At 39.3% G+C, this 25,790-nt stretch overlaps 1 protein-coding gene and 1 long non-coding RNA gene across 9 annotated transcripts in view; one reads left to right on the top strand and one right to left on the bottom strand.

Moving 5' to 3' along the window:
- Positions 1 to 399: 399 nt before the first annotated feature.
- On the top strand, positions 400 to 7,198 carry LOC130249550 (uncharacterized). Of its 2 annotated transcripts, none has more exons than XR_008839818.1 (3): positions 400 to 2,842; positions 4,225 to 4,340; positions 7,111 to 7,198. It is a non-coding gene; the product is annotated as an uncharacterized LOC130249550 (long non-coding RNA). The 2 variants fall into 2 exon arrangements; XR_008839817.1 differs by having other exon boundaries at positions 7,107 to 7,194.
- The window catches only part of PAG1 (phosphoprotein membrane anchor with glycosphingolipid microdomains 1), a 102,897-nt gene continuing 82,939 nt past the window's right edge, over positions 5,833 to 25,790 (bottom strand). For all 7 annotated transcript variants that reach the window (XM_056484435.1, XM_056484437.1, XM_056484438.1 and 4 more), the window contains 6 exons: positions 22,766 to 22,977; positions 20,108 to 20,159; positions 19,510 to 19,606; positions 16,323 to 16,915; positions 11,730 to 11,789; positions 5,833 to 9,680 (listed from right to left, as the gene is read on the bottom strand). In XM_056484435.1, the coding sequence (XP_056340410.1) occupies positions 9,330 to 9,680; positions 11,730 to 11,789; positions 16,323 to 16,915; positions 19,510 to 19,606; positions 20,108 to 20,159; positions 22,766 to 22,890 (1,278 nt within the window). In that variant the 5' untranslated portion in view covers positions 22,891 to 22,977 and the 3' untranslated portion in view covers positions 5,833 to 9,329. The remainder of the gene's footprint in view (positions 9,681 to 11,729; positions 11,790 to 16,322; positions 16,916 to 19,509; positions 19,607 to 20,107; positions 20,160 to 22,765; positions 22,978 to 25,790) is intronic.

Raw genomic sequence — 25,790 nt, 5'->3', positions numbered from 1 at the left:
GGTTCAAATCCAATGTTCTTACCTGCATTAAAGAGCATAGTGCCACTACATTCATGGCAGATCCTGTTTTAGTCAGAGACAACTTAAAATTGGTGCTGTTGTATTCATGCTTGAATTTTGACAGGATTGTGGCTTTGGGAGGAGTAAGGTGCTATATATCACAAAAAAGTCTTAGTAGTTCTTCTCACATGAGCGAAATCAGCACAGAATTCCCAGAACAAACAGAATTCTATAAAATAATGCAGGTTTTAAGACTGGCAGGATGAAGTGACTGCAAGGACTGAATTATATATTTGTTAAGAAAACAACAATAAGAGGCACAGGTAAAAAACCAACCAACCAACCAACCAACCAACCAACCAACCAACCAACCACTGAAACGAAAGACAAAGCTTATTTATTGTGGTTTATTCTGTCTGGCTATTGAATTTATATATAGATTTTATTCCAGTGAATTATGCCAGGATTTTTGAATTAAATTAATTTAATTGCAATGTAACATGTTTCCTATTTGACATCATTTACATGGATTTCCAATAAATTCAAGAGTTACTTGCAAATATAATAACCAGAGAAAATGGCAGAGTCTCTTTTAAATGCTTTCAGAGAATAATTACAGAATCATATGATTTTTTTCTGCATATAAACAAGTAAATGTTAGGATACTACTCTACATAAATAAAACCTGCATTTTTTATTATTGACCTATGTTCTTACTTTTAGATAACTGCTTCATATGTTCATGTAGCATTTTTTCCCCATAAATATTTACATAAAACTTGTCTACATTTACAGTAAATAACGTTAATTGCCTACTGTGCTTTCAGAAGCCAAAAGCTGAATTGGCTATAGAAATATCTGATGAAGATTCTTGGAACAAAGGTATGACTAAATGACATCAACTTGTAGTATTCTATTACAAAATAATGAGAGGAATTTAATGGCATTTGTAAATTTACAAATGCAATTTAGTGTTGGATCTGAACTGCTCTAACAGTAGGATAAGCCCTGCAATTACAATTAAACTACAATTTATGGAACATACATTCTGGAAAACTACAGCATTTGCAGCAGTGCTGATAAAAGTATTTTGATTTCAAACAGGTAGCAAGCCAAATAATCTTTCATGTAGCAAACAATCCTTAGGTAATGCCATCTCAGAAGTCTGCATGCATTGACTCCAGGTGTATATGGCACAGTTGTGCAGTCACTGGGCTGCTCTCACTGCTTACAGAGCTGAACTTTGCTGTATATTCAACTATATCCACTCAAAGATAGCCAGGACAGTACTAAGCCTCTCTTTTCACGAGGTCAGACTGTTTTGAGGATGTTTTGCAGTTCTGTGTCAGTGATCAGAGACTCAAATAGTTGTCCAGAAAACAATTTTTGTTGCTAGAACACTATGTAAGAGAACTTTGCTCAGAGATATTCCAGTAACACATATTTTTTCATTTATAAAACAATGGATAAAGTAAACAAAAGTGTCTGTATTTACAAATTCTTATCCATTATGTTCTTAGTATGCAATGTTCCATATGTAAAGCAATTTTATGCTAAAGCCCATATAGTACCCAATTTTAAGTGACTCTTACTGAGGCATGATTTTATTAATTAGCTATTAGACATAATTATCCATATAACTGACAATTTTTGTTGTTCTTATGGAAGTCATATCCATTCACTAATAGAAAGAAAATACATTTCACTGAAAATACAAACCAAAAGTACCTATCACTAAACCAAACTTCTAAACTCTTAGGGCCCAATCCTGCAGCCTTGGCTCATGCAAAGAATTCTATTTAAATAAAGTATTCTAATTAGAATTGATGTTTTTGTTTGGGTCTTGGTTTTGTTTTTTGCTAAAAACCCCTTATGATACAAGTCCAGATCTACACATGGTACTTACTTTAGTGCATTTATATTTGTCCATGTTGGGTTTCTAACAGAACAAAAACATGATTTAGAATTTATTCATTTCAGTTCTGTTGATACAGAGTCTTGATAAACAATAATCCAACTGCAACATGGTTGGGTGGTAATGACTTGCTCCTGCCTCTCTATATAGGGAGTATATAGGGAATACTGAGAAGAATAAGCAATGTTATCCATCTCTTGTGGGACTCTCAGCAACTCCTCCCTTTACTGTAAGCTTTTCTACTTTAAAAATCTTTTGAAACAGGTTGTCTGTGAGATGGGGGAAATGCAAATTAAACTTAGCTATTGTTACTTTACCTCTTTATTCCAGCTGCTGCAGTGGGCTGTACCTGTCTTACCCTGACAGTGAATGCTCTTCTGTGGGCCTGAAGGTGGGCTCTTAGCACACTTTCATTTAGAAAGACCAATCAGACCAAGGAGAAGCAGCTCACAACCCCTTCCTTAAGTTAAAGGGGTTGGGACTGTGAAGCAAAGGACCATTCCTAAGTATTCATTGCCACAGAGATGAGATAGGCTCTGCTGGAAATTATGAAGGTGGCACATACAGAAACTCAGGAGCCACCACACTGGCTCATTTCAAAGACCTGTCTGCTGGTAGGATGTTCTGAGGAGACTGGTTATGTGACCTTTCTCAGTCTCAGATACAAAGAGCAAATTCCAGTATCCTCAGACATGTGAGAAAGCAGTTTCTTGTGCTCTTAGATGTCTCTTTAATAATACATTTAAACATTGTGACAATTCACATCTTTTATGTGTTTTTGAATATCAGTGCTTGCAAGCTACAGAATTTCTTGCCTTGAAAGAAAGTGAAGACCTCCACAGATGTCCTCCACACAGGATGCAATTACCTCAAAACATCTGAACAACTGAAGTCCAGTGTCCTGAATCTCATGGGCACATTGAAAAGGTCCCATTCAGAAATTTTAATGTGATGCCGTTTCTGTACCCTCTGTACAACTGTCATATTTCACTAAGGACAAACGAGATACTCAGATGGTGACAGCTGAACAAAGTGGGGAAGAGCAGTTCCATAAATAAGAGGGTAGTCTAAATCCCACCTATGCTGGAAGTTAAAATATGAGTTAAAATTAAAATTGTTCTCTTTTTAGACATGAGGAATTGATGTCTATTTTTTTTTTTTTCCTTAGTAATAAGATTTGTAGGGTTTAAGCCCCCTCCTTAGTATAACAAGATTAAAAGGACAAGAGTTGGTTATATTGTCTTGTAATGAACAAGAGGCGTTCTGAAATCTCAAATGAAGCATTTTGAAGTCAAGTGATACTTACATACCTTATCAGTAATCTAAGCCGATTGTTGTATTATCATAAACTATAAGAAATAACATAGCTGCTTTCTAAACAAAAAAAAATTGTATTTTTTATACAAATACATGCTAGTCAAAATTAGCCAACAAATCTGCAAAGACAAAACCATTGTAAGACTGTGCTATTATAACAATAAACGAACACCACAAATGAAAGACAATATTTAGGGATGTGTATGGGAAGAGAGCACCACATACAGTAGTCAAGTGGCTGTGCAGTAACAGTGAGCATCTTCACCTCTACAGAGACATCCATGTTTTTAGGCACTTTGCTATCATACTTGTAATGACTGTCCTTCTGGCCAGTTTAAAACTGAAGGCCTCCAGAAACAAAACCTCACAGCTTGTAGAAACAGAACTGTAAGATTGATATTACCCATAGACTGGGCACAGACCAGTGGGTATGTAATGCAAAGATAATCTGTGCATTTCTATGGAAATTGGGGTGCTGGAGCTAAAATATATCTACATTATGTAGACACTCTTGCTGACCTTTGGATTATATGTAAATTAAGTTTTATCAATTAATCAATAGGAACCTTGTATTACAAATAAGTTGTTAGCTTTCTGCTCTTCAGGAGAGAAGAACAGTGCCTACTGTATGTGATATCCTAATGCACTCCTGGAAAATCACCATATAGGCAACTAATTTGTTTAATTTGTTTTGTGAGCCTGGGATATTTTATGCTGACCAACCAAGGGGGTGCTCTCTCCTTGAATAAAGGGAACCCTGTATTTTTAGCTCTGTGATGTTCCATTCAACAGCATTTATCTTTAACATAATCCTGAATACATGTTGCTTGCCAGCAAGGAATATATATTATACATGTATATTTTCTTTTCTGAGGCTGAGATCTGCTCTGGCAATCACTTCAGCCACCACCATCCCAGAGGAGATGCTACAAATCAACTTCAGCACCAGGGTATGAAATCATATTAACAGTAATTATGTTCCCTGCTCCCAGGAAGAGACCTGCCCTTGAAAGTCCTTAGCACACCACCAAAGGAGCATCTGTCAGGCTAAGTATCTTTCTGCATTCTTCTGTTTTGCAGCAGACTACTACACCAAATTACTTGTGAGGTATGTAAAAGCCCTATTCAGGCATACTCCAACCTCAAAAAATAAAACTCATCTGAAAAAACTGGTTATTTGCCTAAGAGCAAAAGTCCCTCACTGGAGTGTGGTCCAAATATTTGTTGCAGAAACAGATTTCTTACAGTCACATGGTAAACAAATGTATTTGCACAATAGGAGACAGAAAAAAAGTCCTTGAGCTGGGCTATGATGTTTCCAGTCCCACAGTGCACAGACCAGAGTCTCCAGCTGCTTCCAGGCCAAGCTGCCTGGCCTGAATGGCTGGGCAGGGCTGCCACACATGGTGACTCCACTCTGGATGCCGTGAGATGAGCAAGAGACAGGGCAGCACTGCCAGCTTTTGAGTCAAGAGTAGCACAGGTAATGCTAAGTTCTGGTATGCAGACAATATCAGAGAGAGCACTGTGTCACAGCTTCACACATCAGCTTTCAGAAAGCACATGCAAACCATTTATCCAGCCTCTTATAAAAGCACCATTGAAAGGTTGAACAGAGAGCACCGAGTATACAGAATTGTGTTCAAAACAGCAGACAGGAGTGTTCAGGGAGCCATGGAGAAGCATGCAGCCCAGAAGCATCCCTGCAGGATAGATTCCTTGAAGGCACGATAGATGAGGGTTTGGAGAACAAGGCAGCTGGTCATCAGCTACTTGAAACTATGGGGATGACCCAACTCTGGGTTACTCATGAATATGAATCCCCACGCCCACTCATCCCTCACTCCATGGATCCTGCTACATGTAAGCAAGCCTGCAATTTATATTGATAGAAAGACTGAAGCAACTAATTGTTCACATGGTGACATGAACACCACCTCCCTGAATGCTCACTATTGTAAAACCTAGGTTATTCAAAAGAAGACTGATAATTCTTATTGCAAAGCTTAGTCATCATAGCTACATTACTGGGCTTTATAGTGGATGTTTGTGAGTGACTATTGCTATTGTAGGGCTAATTGAGTACATTAAATGTGTATCTAACTTGAGACTAGTAAATGTTGGGGTTGTCCCTTTGTACTTTTGAGTTAAACACATGCAGTATAGAAAAGAGTATGGAAGTACTAGCTACTTTGTAGAAAAGGCACTATAACTGATTTAACTGTGGTAATTAGGTACATGCCTGTGCTACAGGTATCTGCAAAGAATTAATTTTTCTCTGTGACTGAAAAAGTTATTCTACACTCATGATAGAAAAGGATGACTGGTTTACATATTGGATTAGGTATGTGGTAAGAACAACTCTCATGAGAGACACAGATTCATGGAAGAGATGCCTGAACCGCATTTCCTATTTTCTACTAGTTCCCAGAGGGAAATCAAAAAGACATTTTCACTAGTGCAGTTATATACACATTACAGCTTCACTTGGCTTACTGTGGCAATTTGATGTGAGATCTTATTGTACAGTTTTGCCAAAAAAAGGAGGCAAAGAAATAGACTGTGACACTTCCCCAGAAAACATCACCAGGTAACAAATACTTAATTTTGGATTTATTTGGATTTTTTTTTTATTTATTTGGATTATTTATTTTGGATGTTTTTGGAAAATACTTCATTTTTAATTAGGGATATGGTGAAAGAGTTAAAAAGAGCAGTAAAGAGACAAGTAGAAGATACTCCCTTTTCTTTACAGTCAGATTAATCTCTGTGGGAATTAACGCTGGAAAAATCTTTCTATCAAATATATTAATGAAAAGGAAGCATTGACAACAGCCATAAAGGAACAGGTGTTACTTCTGGGAAGAGAGGACTGAAACGGAACCTTTATTCTTTGTCAAGAAATGTAAATACTCACCAACCTCAGACTGAATTCTAAAGCATTTACCTTTAGCATTAGATTACATAATGGAGATTGCAAGGGAGTTATGGACTCCCCCATACATCCTTGTTCAGGAGGGTAATTTGTTTTTGCAGCTCTTAAATCCAGTGTGGGTCTCAAGGCTGAGGGCAGGTACACATCCCAAAAGCAGCAATCCAGAATGTGAACTGTTTCTCCATGAGAATGAGGTCTGATGGACCATTAAAAGGTTGTGACCATCCTGGAAGTCATTTAAACAGGAAGGAATGTGCCACTGCCACAGGACGGCAGATACAGTACAAGCTCCCAGTGCAAGGCTGTATAAGACAGGTTAAAAACAGAAACCAAAGAAAGAAGAGAGGGGGAGGAGAATTTTTCTTTCAGTGTGAAAAAGGGAAGTCTAGGGGGTCTCAGGAGCAGTTGTCAGAATAGAGAAAAGACAGAAGGACTTGTGTCCCTTCTTACAAAGCAACATTTCTGATCTAGCTATGAAAAACAACAGAATGACTGAACAGTGCTCCACCACCCTTTGACCTGCTGGTCTCAATGGGTGTATTTTTAGAGTGACGTTTCCTTTTCCTCTTTTGCACCTTAAAATTTTACCATCAAGAATTCAGTGCTATTCTTTGCTATCAATGGACATTATCTCAAGGTATCTTTGAACTGGTTTTGAAATTGAATCTAGTGAACCTGGCAAACCTCATGTTCCTACTGTTTCTTCAAAAGCAGTCATCCATGTAAAGGGATAACTGCATCTTGAGATATATTTGGGAATTTCAGGAGTTGAGGTATGCCTGCCACTAAGCTGCAGGAGTCAGACTGAAGACTACATATATAAACTGGTACCCCTGAGCAAGGAACAGACAGAAAACACATAGTTAAAGACTAAAGAAATTCTCCAGACTTAGCACAACAAATCTTCTGAAACATGGTGCATCTTATCTTTGGCCTTAGACAGGGTGAAGTAGAAGGAGAGAACATTCAAAGGTGAACTTCAGGAATTCACATTCGAGGAAACAGAAACAAAAACCTTCATAAAGGAAAAACTCCAGAAAGCAAAACCACAGTCATCCTTAAAAAGCACTGAAGTGGAAGCAAAGGGTTTGCTGCAGCTGTCAAACATGGCAGCATGGTCAAGAGCAGGATGGATGTGGAGTGGTCTGAACTGCTTCTCCTCCAAGGAAGAGAGTCGTAGATCGAGCGTGCTGCAGCTGCACAAGGTCAGGATCCACAAAGTCTGATCCGCCCTGTGGGCAGAGGCTGACTGCACAATTGCACTGCTCCTCAGAGGCAAAGCCTGTAAATCAGCACACTTCTTTCAGTTATGAAACTGTTTCTAATAAATGTGTGTAAACAGATCCATGTTTGCTCTTCATAGTACCAAGTCATGTGGAGCACTGACCAACAATCCGAGAAGGGCTCAGCCATCAAAACCCAGTACCAATCGAGCTGAAAGTAAACCTGTTTTGTGTATTACAGAATAAGCCAACCTCAGTTTATGTACTGTTTATTTTGAATTGAAAATAAACTGCTCTTCAAGCACATGCCAGATATTACGTATGTGAATGTTGCCAAGCTTGAACTATAACTCACACTTGTGTCCAAATTACAAGTGTATGCTTATATACATGGGGCTATGTGCACATGCATGTCACACAATGCTAGTTCTTTATTGTTGGACTATTCTTGTACTATTGTACTATTTATTGTATTATTGTTGAAGAAAAAAGTACCAGTCCAGTACCTGCTTATTTCATCCAAGCACTGTATTTTGTTTTTCACAGTAACAAAATAACAGCATTTTTTAAAAGCCAGTGGCTTTCAAACTGCTTGTCAGAGGCCCAAGAAGGTCTTGGTTGCCCCCCTGCTCCTTTTAGCAGAACAAGGGGGACCACTGGCTATGCCTGACTAAATCCCACTGTCTCTTTTGCCTCTTTTTTGCCCTTTGGCAGTGTTCTTTTACATAGACTCCATGATTTTAGCTTAAAAACAGCAAGGCATGTTCCATATCCCTGCTCAAGGAGACAGAAAAAGCAAACAAAACAACCCCAAAGTAATTTTCTTTTATCTACTTTTGAAATAGGAATAAAATTAAAAAAAAACCAAAACCAAATAGAGCCCAAATAAAGAATGGGATTCCTCCTGTTACAAACCCCAGTAAATTAATCTACAAAAAGTTTGAAGATGAAAAATATATTGTAAAAAATAAAAATGCTATCCATTCAACACAGTACATAATATTTCCTATATAAGAAACTAGACAAACATATTAAAATATTTAAGTTTATAAAAAGGGCAAAATTCTGCAAAAAAATTACTCAACGCTACTAAGGTTAGACTACACATTATGCCAATGCATTCATTTGCACAACTTTTTGCAACATGACATGACGGGGTGTGTATGTGTAGGTGTTTATGTCCATTTGAGGGAAACAGTGCAAGAATGCTAAGGGTGACCTTGCCATTTTAAAGGGATATTTCACAAGTAATCAGACAAAATCCCTACAAATACCAGTACACATCTGAAATACTGCAAGTCACATTCTACAGCCCTTGACATTAAAAAAAAAAAGAAAAAAAGAAAAAAAAGTCAGCAGAATTAATTCAAGTACATTTGGAGTCAGTCCCTTGTGAACTACTGTTGTTTGCACTTTAGTTGCAGTGAATGTGGACAGAGCTCCCCAAAAGATGCAGAAGTGAGTGCATCCTCCCCAGCCCTGCAAAGTCTGAGTTGAGGTACAATTATCCGTGGTTTGCTCAACATTGCGGATGCCAAAACTTGAATGAAAAATTATGCTTGAAAAACACTTTGAAGAAAAGGACATAAAATGATCTCTTAAAATGAGAAGCTAGTTTTGTGTAGTCTTTTTGGTATGTAATCCTATCAGGACGACAAGCATGGCACTCCTCCCAAATTATGTTTGCCTTGGAGCTAATGATAATAAAGAAACCTTTATGCTGTCCTGGTCATCTTTCTGACCTGACGTACCCTTTCCCACGAGCTTGATCCGCCACCCAGAAAAACCAGCAGGTATCCCACCCTGGCTGAAATGTATGTTGCTTCTTCACAACTTGTGTTCCATACTTAGCTTTGTTCCTCAAAAGGAAAAGCACTTCCCTGTCTGTGTTTCACTTGTCCTTTGAAAATAACAGTGGGGAAATCTGCTGCTGGAGTGGTTAAAGTCTGGTGAATTCCCTGTGGTGCTGCAAGTCCCCTATGCTCTCATAGTCATTCTCTCCTGAAAGAGCAGTGTGGTTTGTGTGAGGCACAGACAAGGTCCTGTCTTCTTCCTGGCTCACTGACTGGATAGCTTCATAGTCCGGCTCCAGCTCCCCGTTTGGTCTGTCCGCTGGCTGAGGCACAGTGGTAGAATTTAGGGTGTTTTCAAAGTCCTTCACACTGGCATAGAGGCCACTGCAAATAGATGGAGACCTCTGAGATGCAATTTCTTGAATGCAGGTGTAAGGAGAATCCAGTGCCTTGATGGCCTGTCCTGGCTTACTCACCGATGAGTACATGGCTGAGATCTGGGAAAAGGAGACACCTACTGAGTATGAAGCTTGTGCACCAGTCTGCACCCTTGTGCTACAAGGATATTGGTTATTTAAGAACAGACAGGATCTTCTGATATAAAGATATCCTTTCTAAAAGGATATGATTTCTCCCTTGAAAAAAATATAAAATTTTTATTTTACAAATCCTTCCTTTTCTGGCATGCATTTTTAAATCAGTTTTCTTTCAAAAAAAGGATGCTTTATAAAATAAGTTTGCAAATGTAAAACTTCCTTGAATATAAAACCCTGGTGAGAAAATTAGAACTGGGCAAAAGGGAATGGCTTTGTGAGCAGAAGCTCTTGAAGTTTTGTTATGGTCCTGGAGTCAATTTGGACTCAACAGGGAGAGAGGAATCAAAGGGAGGATCAGATTGAACTGCTGTGACATAGTAGAAGAATCCTGTCTGATCCTTAGGGCATTTGAAATTATTATTGTTACTATTTTTAATGATAGTGGCTACTTTTCTGCTTTTAGAGACACTGCAATAAAAGAATAGTTAATTATTTTTATAGGCAGGACTTAAACACACATGTGAAAACAACATTAAAAATCTGAAGATAAATTACATCAGATAATAGCAAATAGTGCCAATACTGATATGCTTTGTTGACTACACTCTGCCTACAAAGAGGAGTTGTTTCTCAGGCATTGAGTATGTGAACTTTAGACTGGAGACTGAAACCTCTCAGCTGTAAACAGCAGAAAGGGAGCCAGCATTTCATTCCTAACTAAAAATTCCCTCTGGTGAGGTGGTACACTTCAACAAGTGCATGAAAGTTGCCCTTCATGAAAAAGTGAGGAGAAGCCCTCATCCACAGAGCCACAATCTCTCTGCTCAGGGATTACCTGGGCTGATGCCAAGCACAGGAATCAGTCTTAATTCCCTCTCCCAGGCCAAATGGATACTAGCCTTTGCACAGGACAGATGGCTGAATTTCCCTGCAGGGCTTCTCTGGTACCCAATATCACAGTGCAACACTGCTCTTCTATTACATTTAAAGTCTTTCCCAAGCATGCAAGGCCACTCTGGGTTTGTATCAATCCAGTTAAAAGAGTATATTGACATGAAAATGTCCATTACCATTAGGCAACACAGACTGAAGCAGATGAACCAGATCACTGCTGATAATTCTGGGATTTTTTTGTGTGTGTGTTTGGGTGGGAGTGGGTTTGGTTGGTCGGTTAGTTGGTTGGAGTTTTTTTTGTTTGTTTTTGGTTAGGTTTGGGGGGTTTTGGGGCTGGTTGGTTTTTGTTTATTTGTTTGTTTTAGAGGGACATCAACTTGAAAATGTCGATACTTCTTACTTTTTACTGATTTCAGCTAACCAAACAAAAAATGGCTTTTCTGCTTATCTGTATTTCAACTCTTCTCAGTATTATATTACATTAACTCAGTTCAAGATCTGGTTATTCATTAATGTCTGGGAATGCTTCTCCCAGCAGAAGGCATTAGCTCACTTAGTTCAGTGCCAAGTTTGTGTTTACTTTTAGAACCAGAGAACATATTTATAAATGGCATGGGATGGAGATGTTCACAAACAGCCTTATTTATGTTTAACTTTCCTCTTTGTTTAACTCTCCTCCATTTATCTGACCAACAGACATTTTAAAAAACAGTTGATGTTCCAGTGCTTTTATTGTGCTTCAGTTTACTTCCCAGAGCTCCAAACACTTTGCATGGGGAAGGTGGAGCATATATTTTAAAAGGCTGCTGGTTATTCTTCATGAGAAGGTCTTGTCATCCAAATCAAGAAATTACCCTAACAATCAACTAATTGTGGCCTCTTATTATTTTCTGGCATAATTTTTAAACTATGGGCCTGGATAGAGCCATATGTTAGAATACTTCTGATTTTAGGAACGTGGCAATAGAAACTCTGTGCAGAGAATCTTGGGCTTTCATTTTCCCTTCACACAAGTTTCACCTTTCTTAGATTCTGCTTAATCATACAGAGCTTATGCTAATTTCTGCCTAAAAACTGGTCTCTAGTTAGTTACTGAATTTCATGCAAGAAACCTACCTCATCTTCTGTAAGAGATGGATCTTCCTCTCGGGACTTGTAAGACACTGAACTAAGCCTCTGTAAAAAAGGAAGAAAGAAAGAAAATAAAAGGCTCATTACCCATCAACAGTGTGCAATCTATAACAAAACCCTCCCATTATAATCAATACATTCTATTTTATGGGCATTTGCTCTCAAGTTCCATTACACATAGCTAATATCCCCACTATTCAGAGTACTTCTCTGGAGATAACAGCCCTGAGGTTAGTAAAGCTTTTTAATGTATCTGCTCTGGTCCTGACCTGAAAAGGGTAAAAATAATGTAATGGTTAAAACAAACTCTGCACCACTGTATCCCTTTACACTTCTTATGAAGTGTCTGCAGAGGCTTCTGAACAATTAGAAGTCAGCTGTTATGATACACCAGTTGCCCTTTCACAGGATTTTACATGACAAAAGAACAATACTCAGGTGACACCTTCTGGATGATTATTATCCTTCATTCTGTAGATCCTGGACATGGGAAAGCTGTGTCCTCCACCCCTGGAATGCAGTCCCTGTGCAGAGGTGCTCAGCAGCCTGGCCTCACAACCACTCAGACCTGCTGCAGCCCCCTGAGCTGCAGCCAGCTGACAGCAGAGTCACTGAAGGATGGAGGGCTTGGTTTGGTGTCAAGTCTGATTTCCAGCATCTAAAGTGATCTGTGTGAAACAGGTCATGAAACAGCAGGGGAAAAGCATTTTGCTCTTATGAAAAATGGACCTTTACAACAACAAAGATCCTGCTGCTACACAGCAGCTGTGGGATGCCTCCTCCCAAAGAAGGCTTTGCTGGACTCCTGCTCCACAGGGATTCAGAGGGAGCCTTCTAGCACTGTATAAGGCTGCACTTTGGACTTCCACACTTCTTCAACTAAAACACTTCATACCACCTCCAATGCAAGCCAGCATGGAGGACTAGAGTTATTTTTAGCACAGTCAATAAAATACCACTTCCAGGCACACAGAACTAGTTTGTTTGTTTGGTTTTTTTTTTTTTTTTTTTTTTGGTTTTTTTTTTGGTTTTTTATTTTCAGAGGCTCATTGTGATAGATTCTTTCATCCTTCCATTTTCTTGTTGTTTTTACTCCTAGTAAATACCAAACTTCAGGTTCCTGGGCACAGACCCTGGCCCAAAGCACAGTAAAGTTCTGCCTATTGCTCCTGAAAAGCTTCCCTCACACTGACAAACTCCCTCACTTCTTTCTCACAGACAGGAGAACAGTGCTCTTTAACCTGTGGTTTGTTTACCTAAAAAAAAAAAAAAAAAAAAAAAAAAAGGAAAAGTCGAATATATTTTGGCTTTGTTAGATCTGTTTCGTTACAGCAACTTAGTTTAGTCTTTCCTATCTGCACCATTATTTTTTGTGCTGAGGAATAAATACTAATTTCATCCTCACACATTAAAACAAGGATGTGCTCAAAAAATTATTCAGTGACTTTTCTGTCATCAGTGTGCCTATAAGCACCATGTGTCAGGACCTCTTCTACAGTTTCCCACTCAAGTACTGATAAATACCCCAGGGTGTTTGCCATCCTGTGCTGTTCCCCTGGATACAGCATTCATTCTTCTAAATGTGAAGCTTGTGGCACAGGCACATCAATTTTGGAGGATACTGTTATTGTGGAAACTTAAAAAAATCCCACTTGCCCCCGAACATTTTGTACCTAGCAACATTTTAAACTATGCTGAAACCTCACCAGTAGCAACACAAACATGTGTCCTTATTTGCCTTCCACTTTCCTTTCGTTCCTAGACAGCACTTGATTTTTTGCTCTGGCTCAGCTGCTGCTCCTGACTTGGGCACAAGAACAAGAAGAACATTCTCCTCTGGTGCATTTGTAAGAGATGCTTTGCCCATCCTCAGGCTGTGCAAAGCTGAAATCAGATGGCAGCAGCCAGATGGACACACAGAGAGCATTTCTACCAGTGCTCACTCTGGAATGATCTGGGGGAAAAAGGAGATCCGTATTTCCTTTTTAAATAAAAGAAAGAAATCTATTCTGCTATTCCAGCATTATTAGAAGAACTATGCTCAAGGTTTTGTAGGTGATGGAGGCCTGTAAGAAGCCTCGTGCTATTAAAGGTGTCTTTCCTCAGCAAGTCTTTCCAAAGGATTTGGCTGGTTCACAGCCAAGAATCAGTTTAGGTAAATTTTCATCCATTATAGCACACCTGGCTCTGAAAAACATTCTAAAAATGCAAACTCAACAGTTTATGAAAAGTCTCCGCTATGATCTGAATGCATCCTTATCATGACTTCTGATAAAAACTACAAATGGAAAAATAAACTGTTTTCATGCTGTTACACATGGGAATGGTCTCTGACTTGGTCCACCTAGTTATCTCCCAGACTGGAGTGCTTCAGGAACTGGCATGGGCTGGGGATCACCCTGTCTGCCCTCTTTTAGACAGTGAGATTGAAACAGCTTGGAGACAGTCTGTACCTGTTGGCAGGTACAAGCCTTGGTTACACAGGTGCCTCCCTGCCTGTCCCTTCTTTGTGCCCTCATTATAGTGAGGGAGACTTGCATGAAGGGCACACAACCTCTGTCTGCATCAGGGCCAGGGCAGAAGGTTGAAGAGTCTGGGATACAGATGTTGCACTAAACAAAGCAGCTAAGTAGATTCAGAGAAGAGAAAGCAAAACCAGAAATGCCATGGGGTCTAACTAAAAGAGTTATCAATGTAACATACACTTCCATGAATGTCTTGGTCTCAATTGCCACACTGAAAAAAACAGGCACTGCTCTGCATTGCTTGAAGCAGCACAATAAAGGGAAAAATTATCATCATCACAACAGAAAAACAACCCCACAGCCACCTCCCCACACAATGCCAACAATAATGACATTTATATATTCCATCAATTACCATCTCAGCTCTGCTGCAGCTGTAGCTCTCAAGGACAGGACAGGCACACACCTCCATGCATAATGCATGTACCCAGCAGCGAGCACGGGAATCATCTGATGCTGCCCGAGATTTGACTCGGGGTGCCTTCAGCTCTGAATACATTTTAATTAGACAAACACCTTTTTTCTGGCACTTGGGGGACGGCATGTGTCATCTCTTGATTAATCCTTCAAAACCTGAACCGTTTTAATCAATTCCCACTCCTTGCAGTTATTGACACTGCATACACGGTGTGCTGGGGAGCTACAGAGCAGCAAAGGCTTTTCCTTTGTATTGGTGCCTGGCAAATACAATTACTTTCTGCTAGTCTTTTCACACCTAGTAGGAAAAATGTCACTGTTACACAAAGCTGTTTATCTAAAAGTTTAATTAGAAATTACTTATGGCTAGAATGTGGGAGGTGGGAATATTGCTGGATTATTGTCGACAATCACATCTTAATTTTTTACTTAACGAGCTCATTATTTGTAAAAATGTGCACTGAAGAGTCTAGCAAAACGATTTTTATACTGCAAGAAGTTTATTCATTTGGACTATACTGTGCTTTACAAGTTACATGTTATTTATTTATTTAAGAAGATATTCTTCTGCCTTCTTCCTGGATTACTCAAATTCTTCAAATAAGAGAACAACCAGAAACAGTAACAATACCTCAGCTCCACTGTGATTTCTCATGTATATGTTTACATTAAAAAGTCACATTGCATCTTAAGAATTTTTTTGAAATTTTCACCATTACCTACCTCTTATTATTTGATGACTGAAACACCAAAAATCTGCTAAACCTACAGTTCTTTCATTCACAATTAATAAGAAGATATCCAAATATTCTGAAAAATGCAAATTCAACAGTATATGTAAAGTGTCTGCTATGATCTGAAAGCATCCTTATAATGACTTCTGACAAAAAACTACAAATGGGAAAAGAAACTGTTGAAAATGCCATAATTCTAGTTTTCAAGGAATTTACCACAACTCATTCCTAGGGAAGAAGCATAAACTGCTGAGCATATGTAACTTTTGGCTGTGATTTCAGCATTTAGAAATTCCTTACACTCTGTTTATATGTGACATACAGAATTTGACAAATATATAAGCATACAGCTGCAATCCCTCTTCCTATCCCTCTCTCCTACAGCAAAAGACAAAGTGAGTCACTTTGAGCAGGTGCCTAACACTTGCTCAGCTAAGTCAAGGTGGCCCAACAAGAGGCACATCTAAAGTAAGGACATCCACCAAGGATGGATTCCCCCCTCACCTTTTTGTAAGCTGGAGTTTCATTAGAAAAAAAAGAAAAGGGGCTTCAGAACAAGATATAGATGCTGACAGAGATACTGGATGCCTTTTGTAATAGCTTCCACAAGTATAATGCCATCAAACAAAGAAGCAGAGGCCTCCTATGCAATTCCTGGATATTTGGGAAAAGCCTTATGTAGTGCACAGCTGCAATAATCAAAAATACAGGTAGCAAAAGAATAAGCATATGCCTCTAATGCAAAGACTATACTATACATTATCATATTTCCATTTACAGTCTTGCTTCATCTTCAGTGGGGTTTTTTCCTTGTTACTTTTTTTTTACTGTTACCTCTCCCACCCATATGTTCTTTATCATTATTTGGCTGTTTGATGAGGACAAATACTTGCAGTATTTACCTTTTCTGGTTTACTTGCTCCTTCTGTCACTTCTTCTTCCACTTCTTTTTCTTGCACATTCTCATTTTCATCAAGAAGTTTCATGGGTACTGGAGGGGGAAGCTCATCCTCTACATCTGGTATGTTGTCAAGAGGACTTTCTGAATTTGCACTTTGGCGACTCTTCTTATTTCTGTCAACAGATGCATATTCTGCTGACTCAATTCTGCACTCAGGAATCTGAGTCTGACCTTCAGAAACTGTCAGTGAAGCCTTTGATTTGCTGTTAGAGTTCCCTTCCACAATGACTACTGCTCCAACATCTTTAATTTCCTTCACAGTTTCGTACAAGCAGTCTTCAACGATGTTCTCCTGAGAGGAGCTGTCTTTCAAGACTTCATAAGGCCCTTCCATCCCAAGACCTTGGTCATTTTCTGCATTTCTAGATGAGATGATAGTTTCCATGGGGTTGTTAGGGGGAATACTGGGTAGTTCCCGGCTCTGGTGACATTTTATAGACTTTCCAAGACTATCCTGTTGATCTAGTAGATCAGTAGATGTCTGTACTTCTTCATAAGGCTGGATACAGGCAGCTGTACTGTCCTCAGAAAGAACTAAAGAAAATGACAGAGAAGTATTACAAACAAAGGCATAACTAAAAGGTGTGATTTGGTACTCTCTACATCACTTTGTTTTTGTGACATGCTGGAAAGGACAAATGATACTAATGCCTGGAAATGCCTAGTGATTAGCATATTTTTTGCTTATCAAAAAGTTTCAGTTACAGACATTTCTGCACTCTACTGGTAAAATATCTTTCTCACAACATCTAAAATAGTCTGCACACCCCCAAGTCACATTATATGGAAACAGCATTCACTGTGAGAACAGGGGGTAGGAGGTTAGTTGTGCATGGATATTCATCTGCCTTGTACTCAGTTTCACTGAATGATTACAGAGTGCTTAGTAGTCTCAGATGGGAAACAGGTGGGAGGCCACAAATGAAGTGCCTTAAAAAAGTCCTTGTTAGATTTCCCTCTTTGCATTTCCCCATACTTTGGAATCAAAAGGAAAGCGTTCCTTCTTCCTCCCTCCCATCCCTCAGCTTGTTTAACATGCTGGCCAGATTCTCATTGCACTTCTCTCAGCCCTCCCTGCATGCTACACCAGAAGCTCCTCACCAAGGCTGAGCCATACTTCCCTTAGTCTCGCAGCACATAATGTAGGTTGACAACCTACTAACAAGCTGGCCATATGCACAAGAACTTCAGAAGGCAGTGTTAGGCAGAACATGTTGTTTTAGGTCCCAGAAGTGGGCCACATGTCATTGTCACTAGAGGGTACTAGGGGCTGAAATGTATGGGGCTTCTCATCTTCCACCCCTCGTGTGACATTGGCATGCATTCATGGGCTTATACAAGCACGTTTCAAGCATGGTAGGCCACTTTACCTCACACTATTTCTTTAAAAAAAATCACTTCTGAACAGCTTTACTTCTCCTTTCACAGTTCCTAAGGCACTGTCTCAACAAAAACAACCCATTCTTCTGTGTCCTTCATGGTGAGAAAAGTGTTGCCAATGCAGTCATTGCCCTTGATTTGGTGGTTGCCATGGACATTGCTTTCTCTTGTGTTCAGGGCATGCAGACACAGTCAGCACCTGCAGGGAGACATACCCTGACTGCAAAACTCAGGACAGAACTGGAGGTGTATGATGGTAATCACTGTCTGAACAGGAGATGGGAGTTTTGCCTTTCTGGTCCTTGATTCTAGGGATTTCTGTGCTGTGCTGAGCACTCTTACAGAACCCAGAAAGCACACACCCCATTCAGCCTGGAGGGGATAATAAAAACACTGAGAGCTCAAGTTTCTGTGCTTCTGTAGTTATGGGTGGTAGCACAGAAGGGATCAGTGTAGCTGAAGGGTTGACATAGAGAAGACAATGCTTGCAGGTGAGTAAAGGATAAAACCACTGCATTTCATGGTTCTGCTTCCACAGCCCTGCCTCTGCTCAAAAAGCTAGCAGAAACAGTAATAAAAAGAACTATTAACAAAAAGTGAGTATGTAAGTAAGGAATTAAAGCACAGGGGTTCCTTTTATTCAGAAGGGCTGTTATGCAGAGTGTGATCTGAGTATAATATCAGACAGTCTGAAAGCTGTCTACTGGCTGACAGCACACCTTTTAGCAGCAGCTCTGACAGCTGCACATGTGGTGACTCATGGCAGAGAGAAATACTTCCATTCTGCAGGGCTTTGCTCTGCACATCAAGTCCCTCAGGGAACCACACACCTACATATACAACAAGCCAATGGATGAGAACAGCAATTAGCTGCAAAAACAAAGTTTAAAAATTACTTTGGATACTAAGGGGTAAAGTCTGAATAGCTTAGCCTGTGGCTGCAGGAGATGAGGAGAGAGCTGTAAGTTGGAGTGGAGCCCCTGGTGTTGGTGTTAGTGTGAAGACAACAGTCGGCTCCCTGTGGCTCTGAGCTGAGAGTGAGTTTATTTTTAGGTGCAGCTGAGTAAAATATTTTCCAGTGATACTTCAGGGTGAATCATTTTGAGTGTTCAGCAAAGCAAAGACTAAGGAAAAAATGGAAGCCTATTTATGTTGCCTGTTTTCTAAAATACAAAAATATAAGTGACAGCACAGCACAGGACTGTGATCCAAAGTTGTAATTCCTGGAGGAGGACCTGAAATACTTCCACAGCCTCCTTTTGAAACTCTAAGGTGCAAATTCATCTTCTGGTTTTATCCCAGTTCCATAGCTTACCAGGATTAGGGAAGGTGCCATTCTCTGCCTGATGACCTGGTCAATCTGCAGGTATGGCTTGGTGACCCAGACCTGGCAGCCCAGGAGAGAACCTCAGCACTTCCCAGTACTGTCTGGCATGGAGGACTGGGAGCAGGGGCATAGGGCTGTGCCAGAGGACAGCCAGCAGTGAAGTGGAGATGCAGCCTAAACCCCCTGAATCTCCATGAGATGATCAGCACCACTGACTTCCCAGCAAGGCAAACGACTTTGTGCATTTTTTGATTTGGTTGTAAGTTCTGTGTGATCTGGTGTCTGACATGTGAGGGATCACCAGCCCAGGACACCCAGGGACAGCAGGGTCACCCAGGGATCCCAGCTGAGGTGGGAGCTGTGAGCACTGGGAGGGTGCTGCTGGCTCATCCCAGCCCAGGGAGGAGCTGCCACTACTCACCATCACCATTGCTGAGGGCTCCATTCTGCTCACTGTTTGGGGGAGGCTCTGTAGCTGAACTTGTGATGGAATGGCTGAAAACCTCCTTCTCAGAAGGCTGCAACACAAAGTGGTGACCATTGGATCAGAATAAATGTTCACATAAATACACATGCAATGAATTTCATTCTCATCTCCAGAGCTCTGACCCACAGGTATTACTGGCAGGAGAACCAAACCATGCCAACTAGGTTCAAAGATTTAAGTGCCTGTGCTTACAGATGTTAAAAAGAAGTAAATGCAAAGATGCCAAAAGCTTTTCAAGCTTTATGGTAATAACTATGGCTTCAACCCATGAGAAGACAGCGGGCTACAGATGGAGTAGAGGAAAGGCTGGAGTACAGTGGTGGCAGAAAGGGCACTGAGAAAGTGCAGATTATCAGGATCCACACAAGTTTTACACAAGTTTTTTTCCTCTTCCTGTTCTGCACTTTTTAAAGTTTCCCATGCTCAACCATCTCGAAATTCCTGAGCTATTTTTGAATCTGTTGTATTTTGCAAGGAGCTTGGTACAAACCAACCACAAGACAGACACAAGCTGCCAGAAATACATACTTACCACATTCATCAGATTTTCATGATCTCCATTCTGATTTTTGGCCTTCTTTTCCCTTAATGAAAAAGGTACATGAATTTTTACTGCAAATTATGCTAATATACAAATGCCAATCATTCATAGACCCTACACTCCTGCAGGGAACAGAACTATGGTTCAAAATAATATGGAAAATGGAATAACTGAAAATTATTACAGGAATTGGTATGACTTCTGTGTAAAAACACCATTGAGTCAGAATGGTGATAAACATAACTGAAGAGGTATAACACACAAAACCCTTCTTCTCAATCAGTGTAAGATCACAGTGAGAATTGACTGATGATAATTAAGATATAATATAAATAATTATGTAGAGACAGGACATGGGGGAATGGCTTCAAATTGAAAGGGAGTAGGTTTAGACTAAATATTAGGAAAAAATCTTTACTGTGAGAGTGATGAGACACTGGAACAGGTTGCTCCAAGAAGCAAATCCTTGTGGATGCCTCATCCCTGGCAGTGTTCAAGGCCAGGCTGGATGGGGCTCTGAGCATCCTGGTCTAGTGAAACGTGTCCCTGCCCATGGCAGGGAACTAATGATCTTTGAAGTCCCTTCCAACCCAGGCCATTCTATATTTCTATGATAGTGAAATAATAAAAAAATATTATTCTTTAATTTAATTGTATCTGAAATTATCAGCTAAACATTCTGGTGTCAGACTACTTAGGAAATCCCTTGAAATGTGTCAGTAAAAAATGTGTATTCTACAAGAAACTAAAAAAGGCCAACAAATCCAGATAATTTCCACTAAAAATGCTAGTAAAATTGATAATAAGCATCAGCAGTTCAAAAAGACATATAGATTTCATAGCAGCATAAATGTTCCTTTAACATTTTTAAAGGAATCCCACTTCCCTGGGTCCTTCATAGGAGTCTAAGCATGGATCACATTTCCAGTTTTTACCATTTGGGAAATACAGCAATAAAGTATGAGCTTAAAATAATGTTAGTCTTTTCCTAGATGAAAAGTCAAATAAGAAGGTGAGAAAATATTGATAATATGAAATTTATGCTTCTTCTAAAGTCTGCAGTACTTCTACATCAGCAACTGTTAAAATTCTACCTAACTGGGAAATGAAAAACAGCAAGTGAGCATGCACCAATGCAGAGCAGAGAAAGAATTTCCTCTCTGGAAGTTTTTCTGACTCTGATATTTTAGAAAGAGCAAATTTTATTCAGTTTTCTATGTCCTCATCCATTTTTGAAGACTAAGCCAGGAAGAAATTCTGCATAATTGCATTTATGCATAAACAACCTGCCCTACAGAATGACCTGAAACAAAAGATACTATGTCCAAACTAGCAGCACAAGAATTTATTAAAAACATCACCAGAATATTTCAGGCAATGTATCTCTGTAACTGCAAAGATTACTCAGTAGTTTGAACCATCTTTCTGGAGATGTTTCAAGGACTGGTGTGTTACAAAACAAAACACAGAATTATAGAATCATTTGGATTGGAAAAGGCCTCAAAGATGATACACAGTACCTAAATGCAATGTTTGTGGGCTAAAGAATATTTAAAATAGATTTTCTACTTTAAAGTAATTTTTTAAAAAAAATTCTACTATTTTTTACACAGATATGACAGGAAACTGTGACAATAAGAAGATGCTGAAGTTTCAACTTACAGTTTACAAAAGTGTTTTTCCTGAATCACATGAAATTGCATGTTCTAACTTGGGCTTTTTAGGGTTTCAGCCAACTTTGGGGCCTGTTTTTGCCCACAACTGTTTTTTTGCATGGTGGGCATTATATAAATCCTGCTGAAAAACAAGACCTTCCACCATATACACATCTTGTGCCAATACAGTGCATTTTATGGCTGCACAATTCCCTCCATGTATTCAAAGCTGAAGGGGTGAAAGCCCATGCTCCTTATAGTACATGCATCCAAACTGCAGATTTTGCTGCTGCACTGGATTTTTTCCCCCACAGACTTGGCTGATTCAGCTGTGCTTGCAGAATATGGCAAGAGCAGTATGGAGCACAGCAGTCCCACTCCTCACAGCAGAGGGTCTGACTGGTGTGGCTGTGCAAGGGCACCATGGACAGACTGCAGGGCTCAGCTCATGTCATGGAGGAGCTTTGAAATGTGCACAAACTAAGGCAGCAGAAGTGCCTGCATTGGTGAAATTGAATCCTCTTATGGAGAAGAGAATAAGGATGAGGTGTAAGGCATTAATTAGTACCACTACTTGATCCTTATTCATTTTTGCTTGAAAGGCAGGATCAATAATATATACCCTATACTTCAGGAGTGACCACAGCAAAGCTGGAGTACATAATCAACTCCTTTTCCTTTTCACCTATACTTTTTTTTTGTCCTGATTAGCCCACCTAATGTTTTCAGTTTCAGCTCAGGGGTGTGATCTGCTAACACTCAGCTTCTACCTATGCTCCAGGGGAAACCACTGAACAAACACAATTGTGTACTTCTTTCACAGCAAAAGAAAAATATAATTAGATTTCAGAATTAATAGAACTACTTAAACTGAAGTTTCCTCTCTAAACTATACCTTTTTAAAAAATTATTTCTGTACCTCAGTTTTTCCTGCTATTTATACATGAAGCTATGTCCAAAGTGAATCAAGAACCATAAAGCCTTGGAGCCTTACCCATTGCAGCTGGAGCAAAGGAAGATGAGGAAGGTGAGGAACAAGAGTGTTGTCATGGCTGCCAAACTTCCCCACAGGATCACGTGGATCTGTCCACTGCCTAAAAAAACCCCCTCCAGCCCCATGGTGCTAGCAGGAGCTGGTATCACTTGGGGTGGAAGAAGTTACTCCTTGAAGAAGACTGACATCTGTGCTGCATGCACCTTCTGTTTCTGCAGAAGGAAAAACACCATCAGAGGTTAAGAGAAATTTTGAAGATAATGAATCTGACAGCTACAAGTCTGGCGGGAGAGATTTGCAAATCCAGATCTCATGAAAACCAGTTTCAAGTACAAGCCAGCCAGCCAAAGAGATTTTCAGCTACATTTCTGACAGTAACATGGAACAGATTTGTCAAATATTAACACAAGCTGTTACCCATCTACAATCTCAACGTGAATGAAAGGTAGTACAGCATCTCTGTACTTGTATTTTCAGGGAAAGATGTATAAATCCACTTTGAGGGACAGAGTAATCTATTTTGTGGTTATATTTGTAAATTTCATTGAAAAGTGAGCTTTTGAAACCAGCTACAACTTCTGCAAAGTTAACAAGCCAAAAAGGGAGCTGCAGCAAGTGTTTACCTCCTCCTCTCTCTCTGTGTCTCCTGCCTGCACGTGATTAGAGGCTTAAAGTGCAATGACAAATAAGCCAGGTAAGTCTTTGAAAGGAATACCACAACAACCTTTCTCACAGTAGATCAGATCCAGTCTTATTTCTGTGTGACATGCTTATTTTCTTAATAGTAAGTCTGGAGAGTAAAAATACTGAACTTTCTTTTCTAGCTTCTCCCCACCTGAGCCTAAGAAAACAACAGAGCAAAGTAAACAGGGTGTTTTGTTAAGAGCTTGAATAAACACAACTTTTGCTGCAGCACAGCAGCCCCTGGGGAGGACTCCTGGGCAAACCCTATTTGTGGATATGTGTTTTGGTATACAATACATTGTAAAATTCTACATATATTTAATGCAATACATTGTTGACATGGCAAAATTAAAAAGAGTTTATTAATTCTTCACTGCTGAAGGTATCAATTCCTCCATAATTTGCAAACAGGTTATGCAAAGACTATTTACAGGCTTTCAGCCTGACTTGGTTGATAAAAACTGAAATAGAATACAATGGCTAAGAAATGAGCAGATATATTTTGGGAACGAAAAAATAGCACAAATATAGGATTGACAGTGTCTAAAGCCACTAATGACTTACTTTAATGCACATATTTTCATAGATTTTTTTTTTGTATAGGAAATATGTATGTACATATATTTATTTCTTTACAGCAGAAGCACCCTTTGTAAAAACAAGTTCAATTAGGTACCCATGTAATATTTGTATACAAAAACATATCACCATTTTGTTATTAAAATCTTACAAGAAAAGATGATTTATTTCCAGAAAAAGGCCTTTGAGATCCAAGGAAATCTGGTGAATCAGAGAAGATGCTTAGTTACACATAACAACTAAGTTATGTGACCAGGTAGTTCCTACAAAACAACATTTGTGTTCCTGCATAAAGCAGACTCATTAACTTCAACCATGCTGGATCAGACTTCTGAACACCTTCGAAGAAGAACTTTACTTATTTATCCACAGTGGATAAAAGCTTTTTTAAAACACTTTTTCCTTTAGATAATAATGGCAGGGATATAAATTGAAATGGGAAGAAACAAACAACAGATGGGAAAAGTTGCTGATCCTGAAAAGACCAATTTCAAGGTGTAGTTAAATATTTTTAGTTTGGGCAAGAAAGAAGAAAGCCAGGTATTATGTAACTTCTCCAAACCCCTAAATATACAGGAAGAACAGGTGCCACACACCTTGGCAAAGCACATACATCTTACTGACACCCAAGAGCCACCACTCCTCAGCAGTGACACTGCCAAGCAGTGTGCCTCTCTGGTTACCTTGGCAGAGCCTGAAAAATCAAACATTTAAAAGCAGTGGCACATCACTCTAAAAATTACATATACAGCAGGTGACACAGCCCAGCCTCATTCCTATTTTAATGCCCAGGTTGAGTTATTTCTACACTGAGTCATAGCCATAGCACTGACTCTGAAATGGAGAGATCTTAAGGGAAACTGAATCAGATTTAGTCAGAAGAAAACTTAGTGCAATGCCCACAAAGACCTCTGTGATGTCATGCAAAGGCACTATGCATTGACATGGATTCCTGTAAAGGTGATGGACTGTGCTCATCTAGAAAACATTACAAATGACAAATGAATAGAAAGTACTTCCCTTTTAAACTTCTCTTTCCTTTTTTTTTTTTTGGTGAATTTTCAAATACATTTTCTGTCCTGCTAAAACTTAGGAAAAAAAAATCTTAGACATATAGTAGTTTCTTTTATCCAATCTTTTTGCCTTCAAAACCCCATAATTTTCTTTCCCCCCCCTAGGAAAAAAAATGATGAAATGAAAATCGAATGTAAAAACAAGTGAAACTGAACAAAATTTTTTTTCAGCATTTTTGTTGTCTTTTCTCCCCTGGCTTTCCCAAGAAATAAAAAGAATGCAAATGAAAAAAGAAAGGAAAGAAGGAAAGGAAGGGAAGGAAGGAAGGAAGGAAGGAAGGAAGGAAGGAAGGAAGGAAGGAAGGAAGGAAGGAAGGAAGGAAGGAAGGAAGGAAGGAAGGAAGGAAGGAAGGAAGGAAGGAAGGAAGGAAGGAAGGAAGGAAATGTAAGAAAGAAAGATACAAGAAAGAAAGATACAAAAAAGATAATAGGGATTTAATATCTTTTTCTTAAAACAGGAACACATTTTTATTTTCTTTCAGAGCAGATACAGACCTGTCTTAAAGAAATTGAAATTATTTCTACTACTAAGTTCATAATTTTGTATCTGCTCTGAAAAAGGATACTGTACTCTCAGAAGACTAAGTAATGTAACTTAAGCTAATTAATTTAACTCAGAAAAGTGTGGAGGTTTTTTTTTTTCCTTCTTCTAAATATAAGTCCTTAAGGTTCCAGGGCTTTAAAAAAAG

Source organism: Oenanthe melanoleuca, chromosome 2 (genome assembly GCF_029582105.1).
Source record: "Oenanthe melanoleuca isolate GR-GAL-2019-014 chromosome 2, OMel1.0, whole genome shotgun sequence".
In the NCBI taxonomy this organism is placed as follows: Eukaryota; Metazoa; Chordata; class Aves; order Passeriformes; family Muscicapidae; genus Oenanthe; species Oenanthe melanoleuca.
Note: the sequence above shows the minus strand (reverse complement) of the source record. Positions and strands in the feature narration are given on the sequence as shown.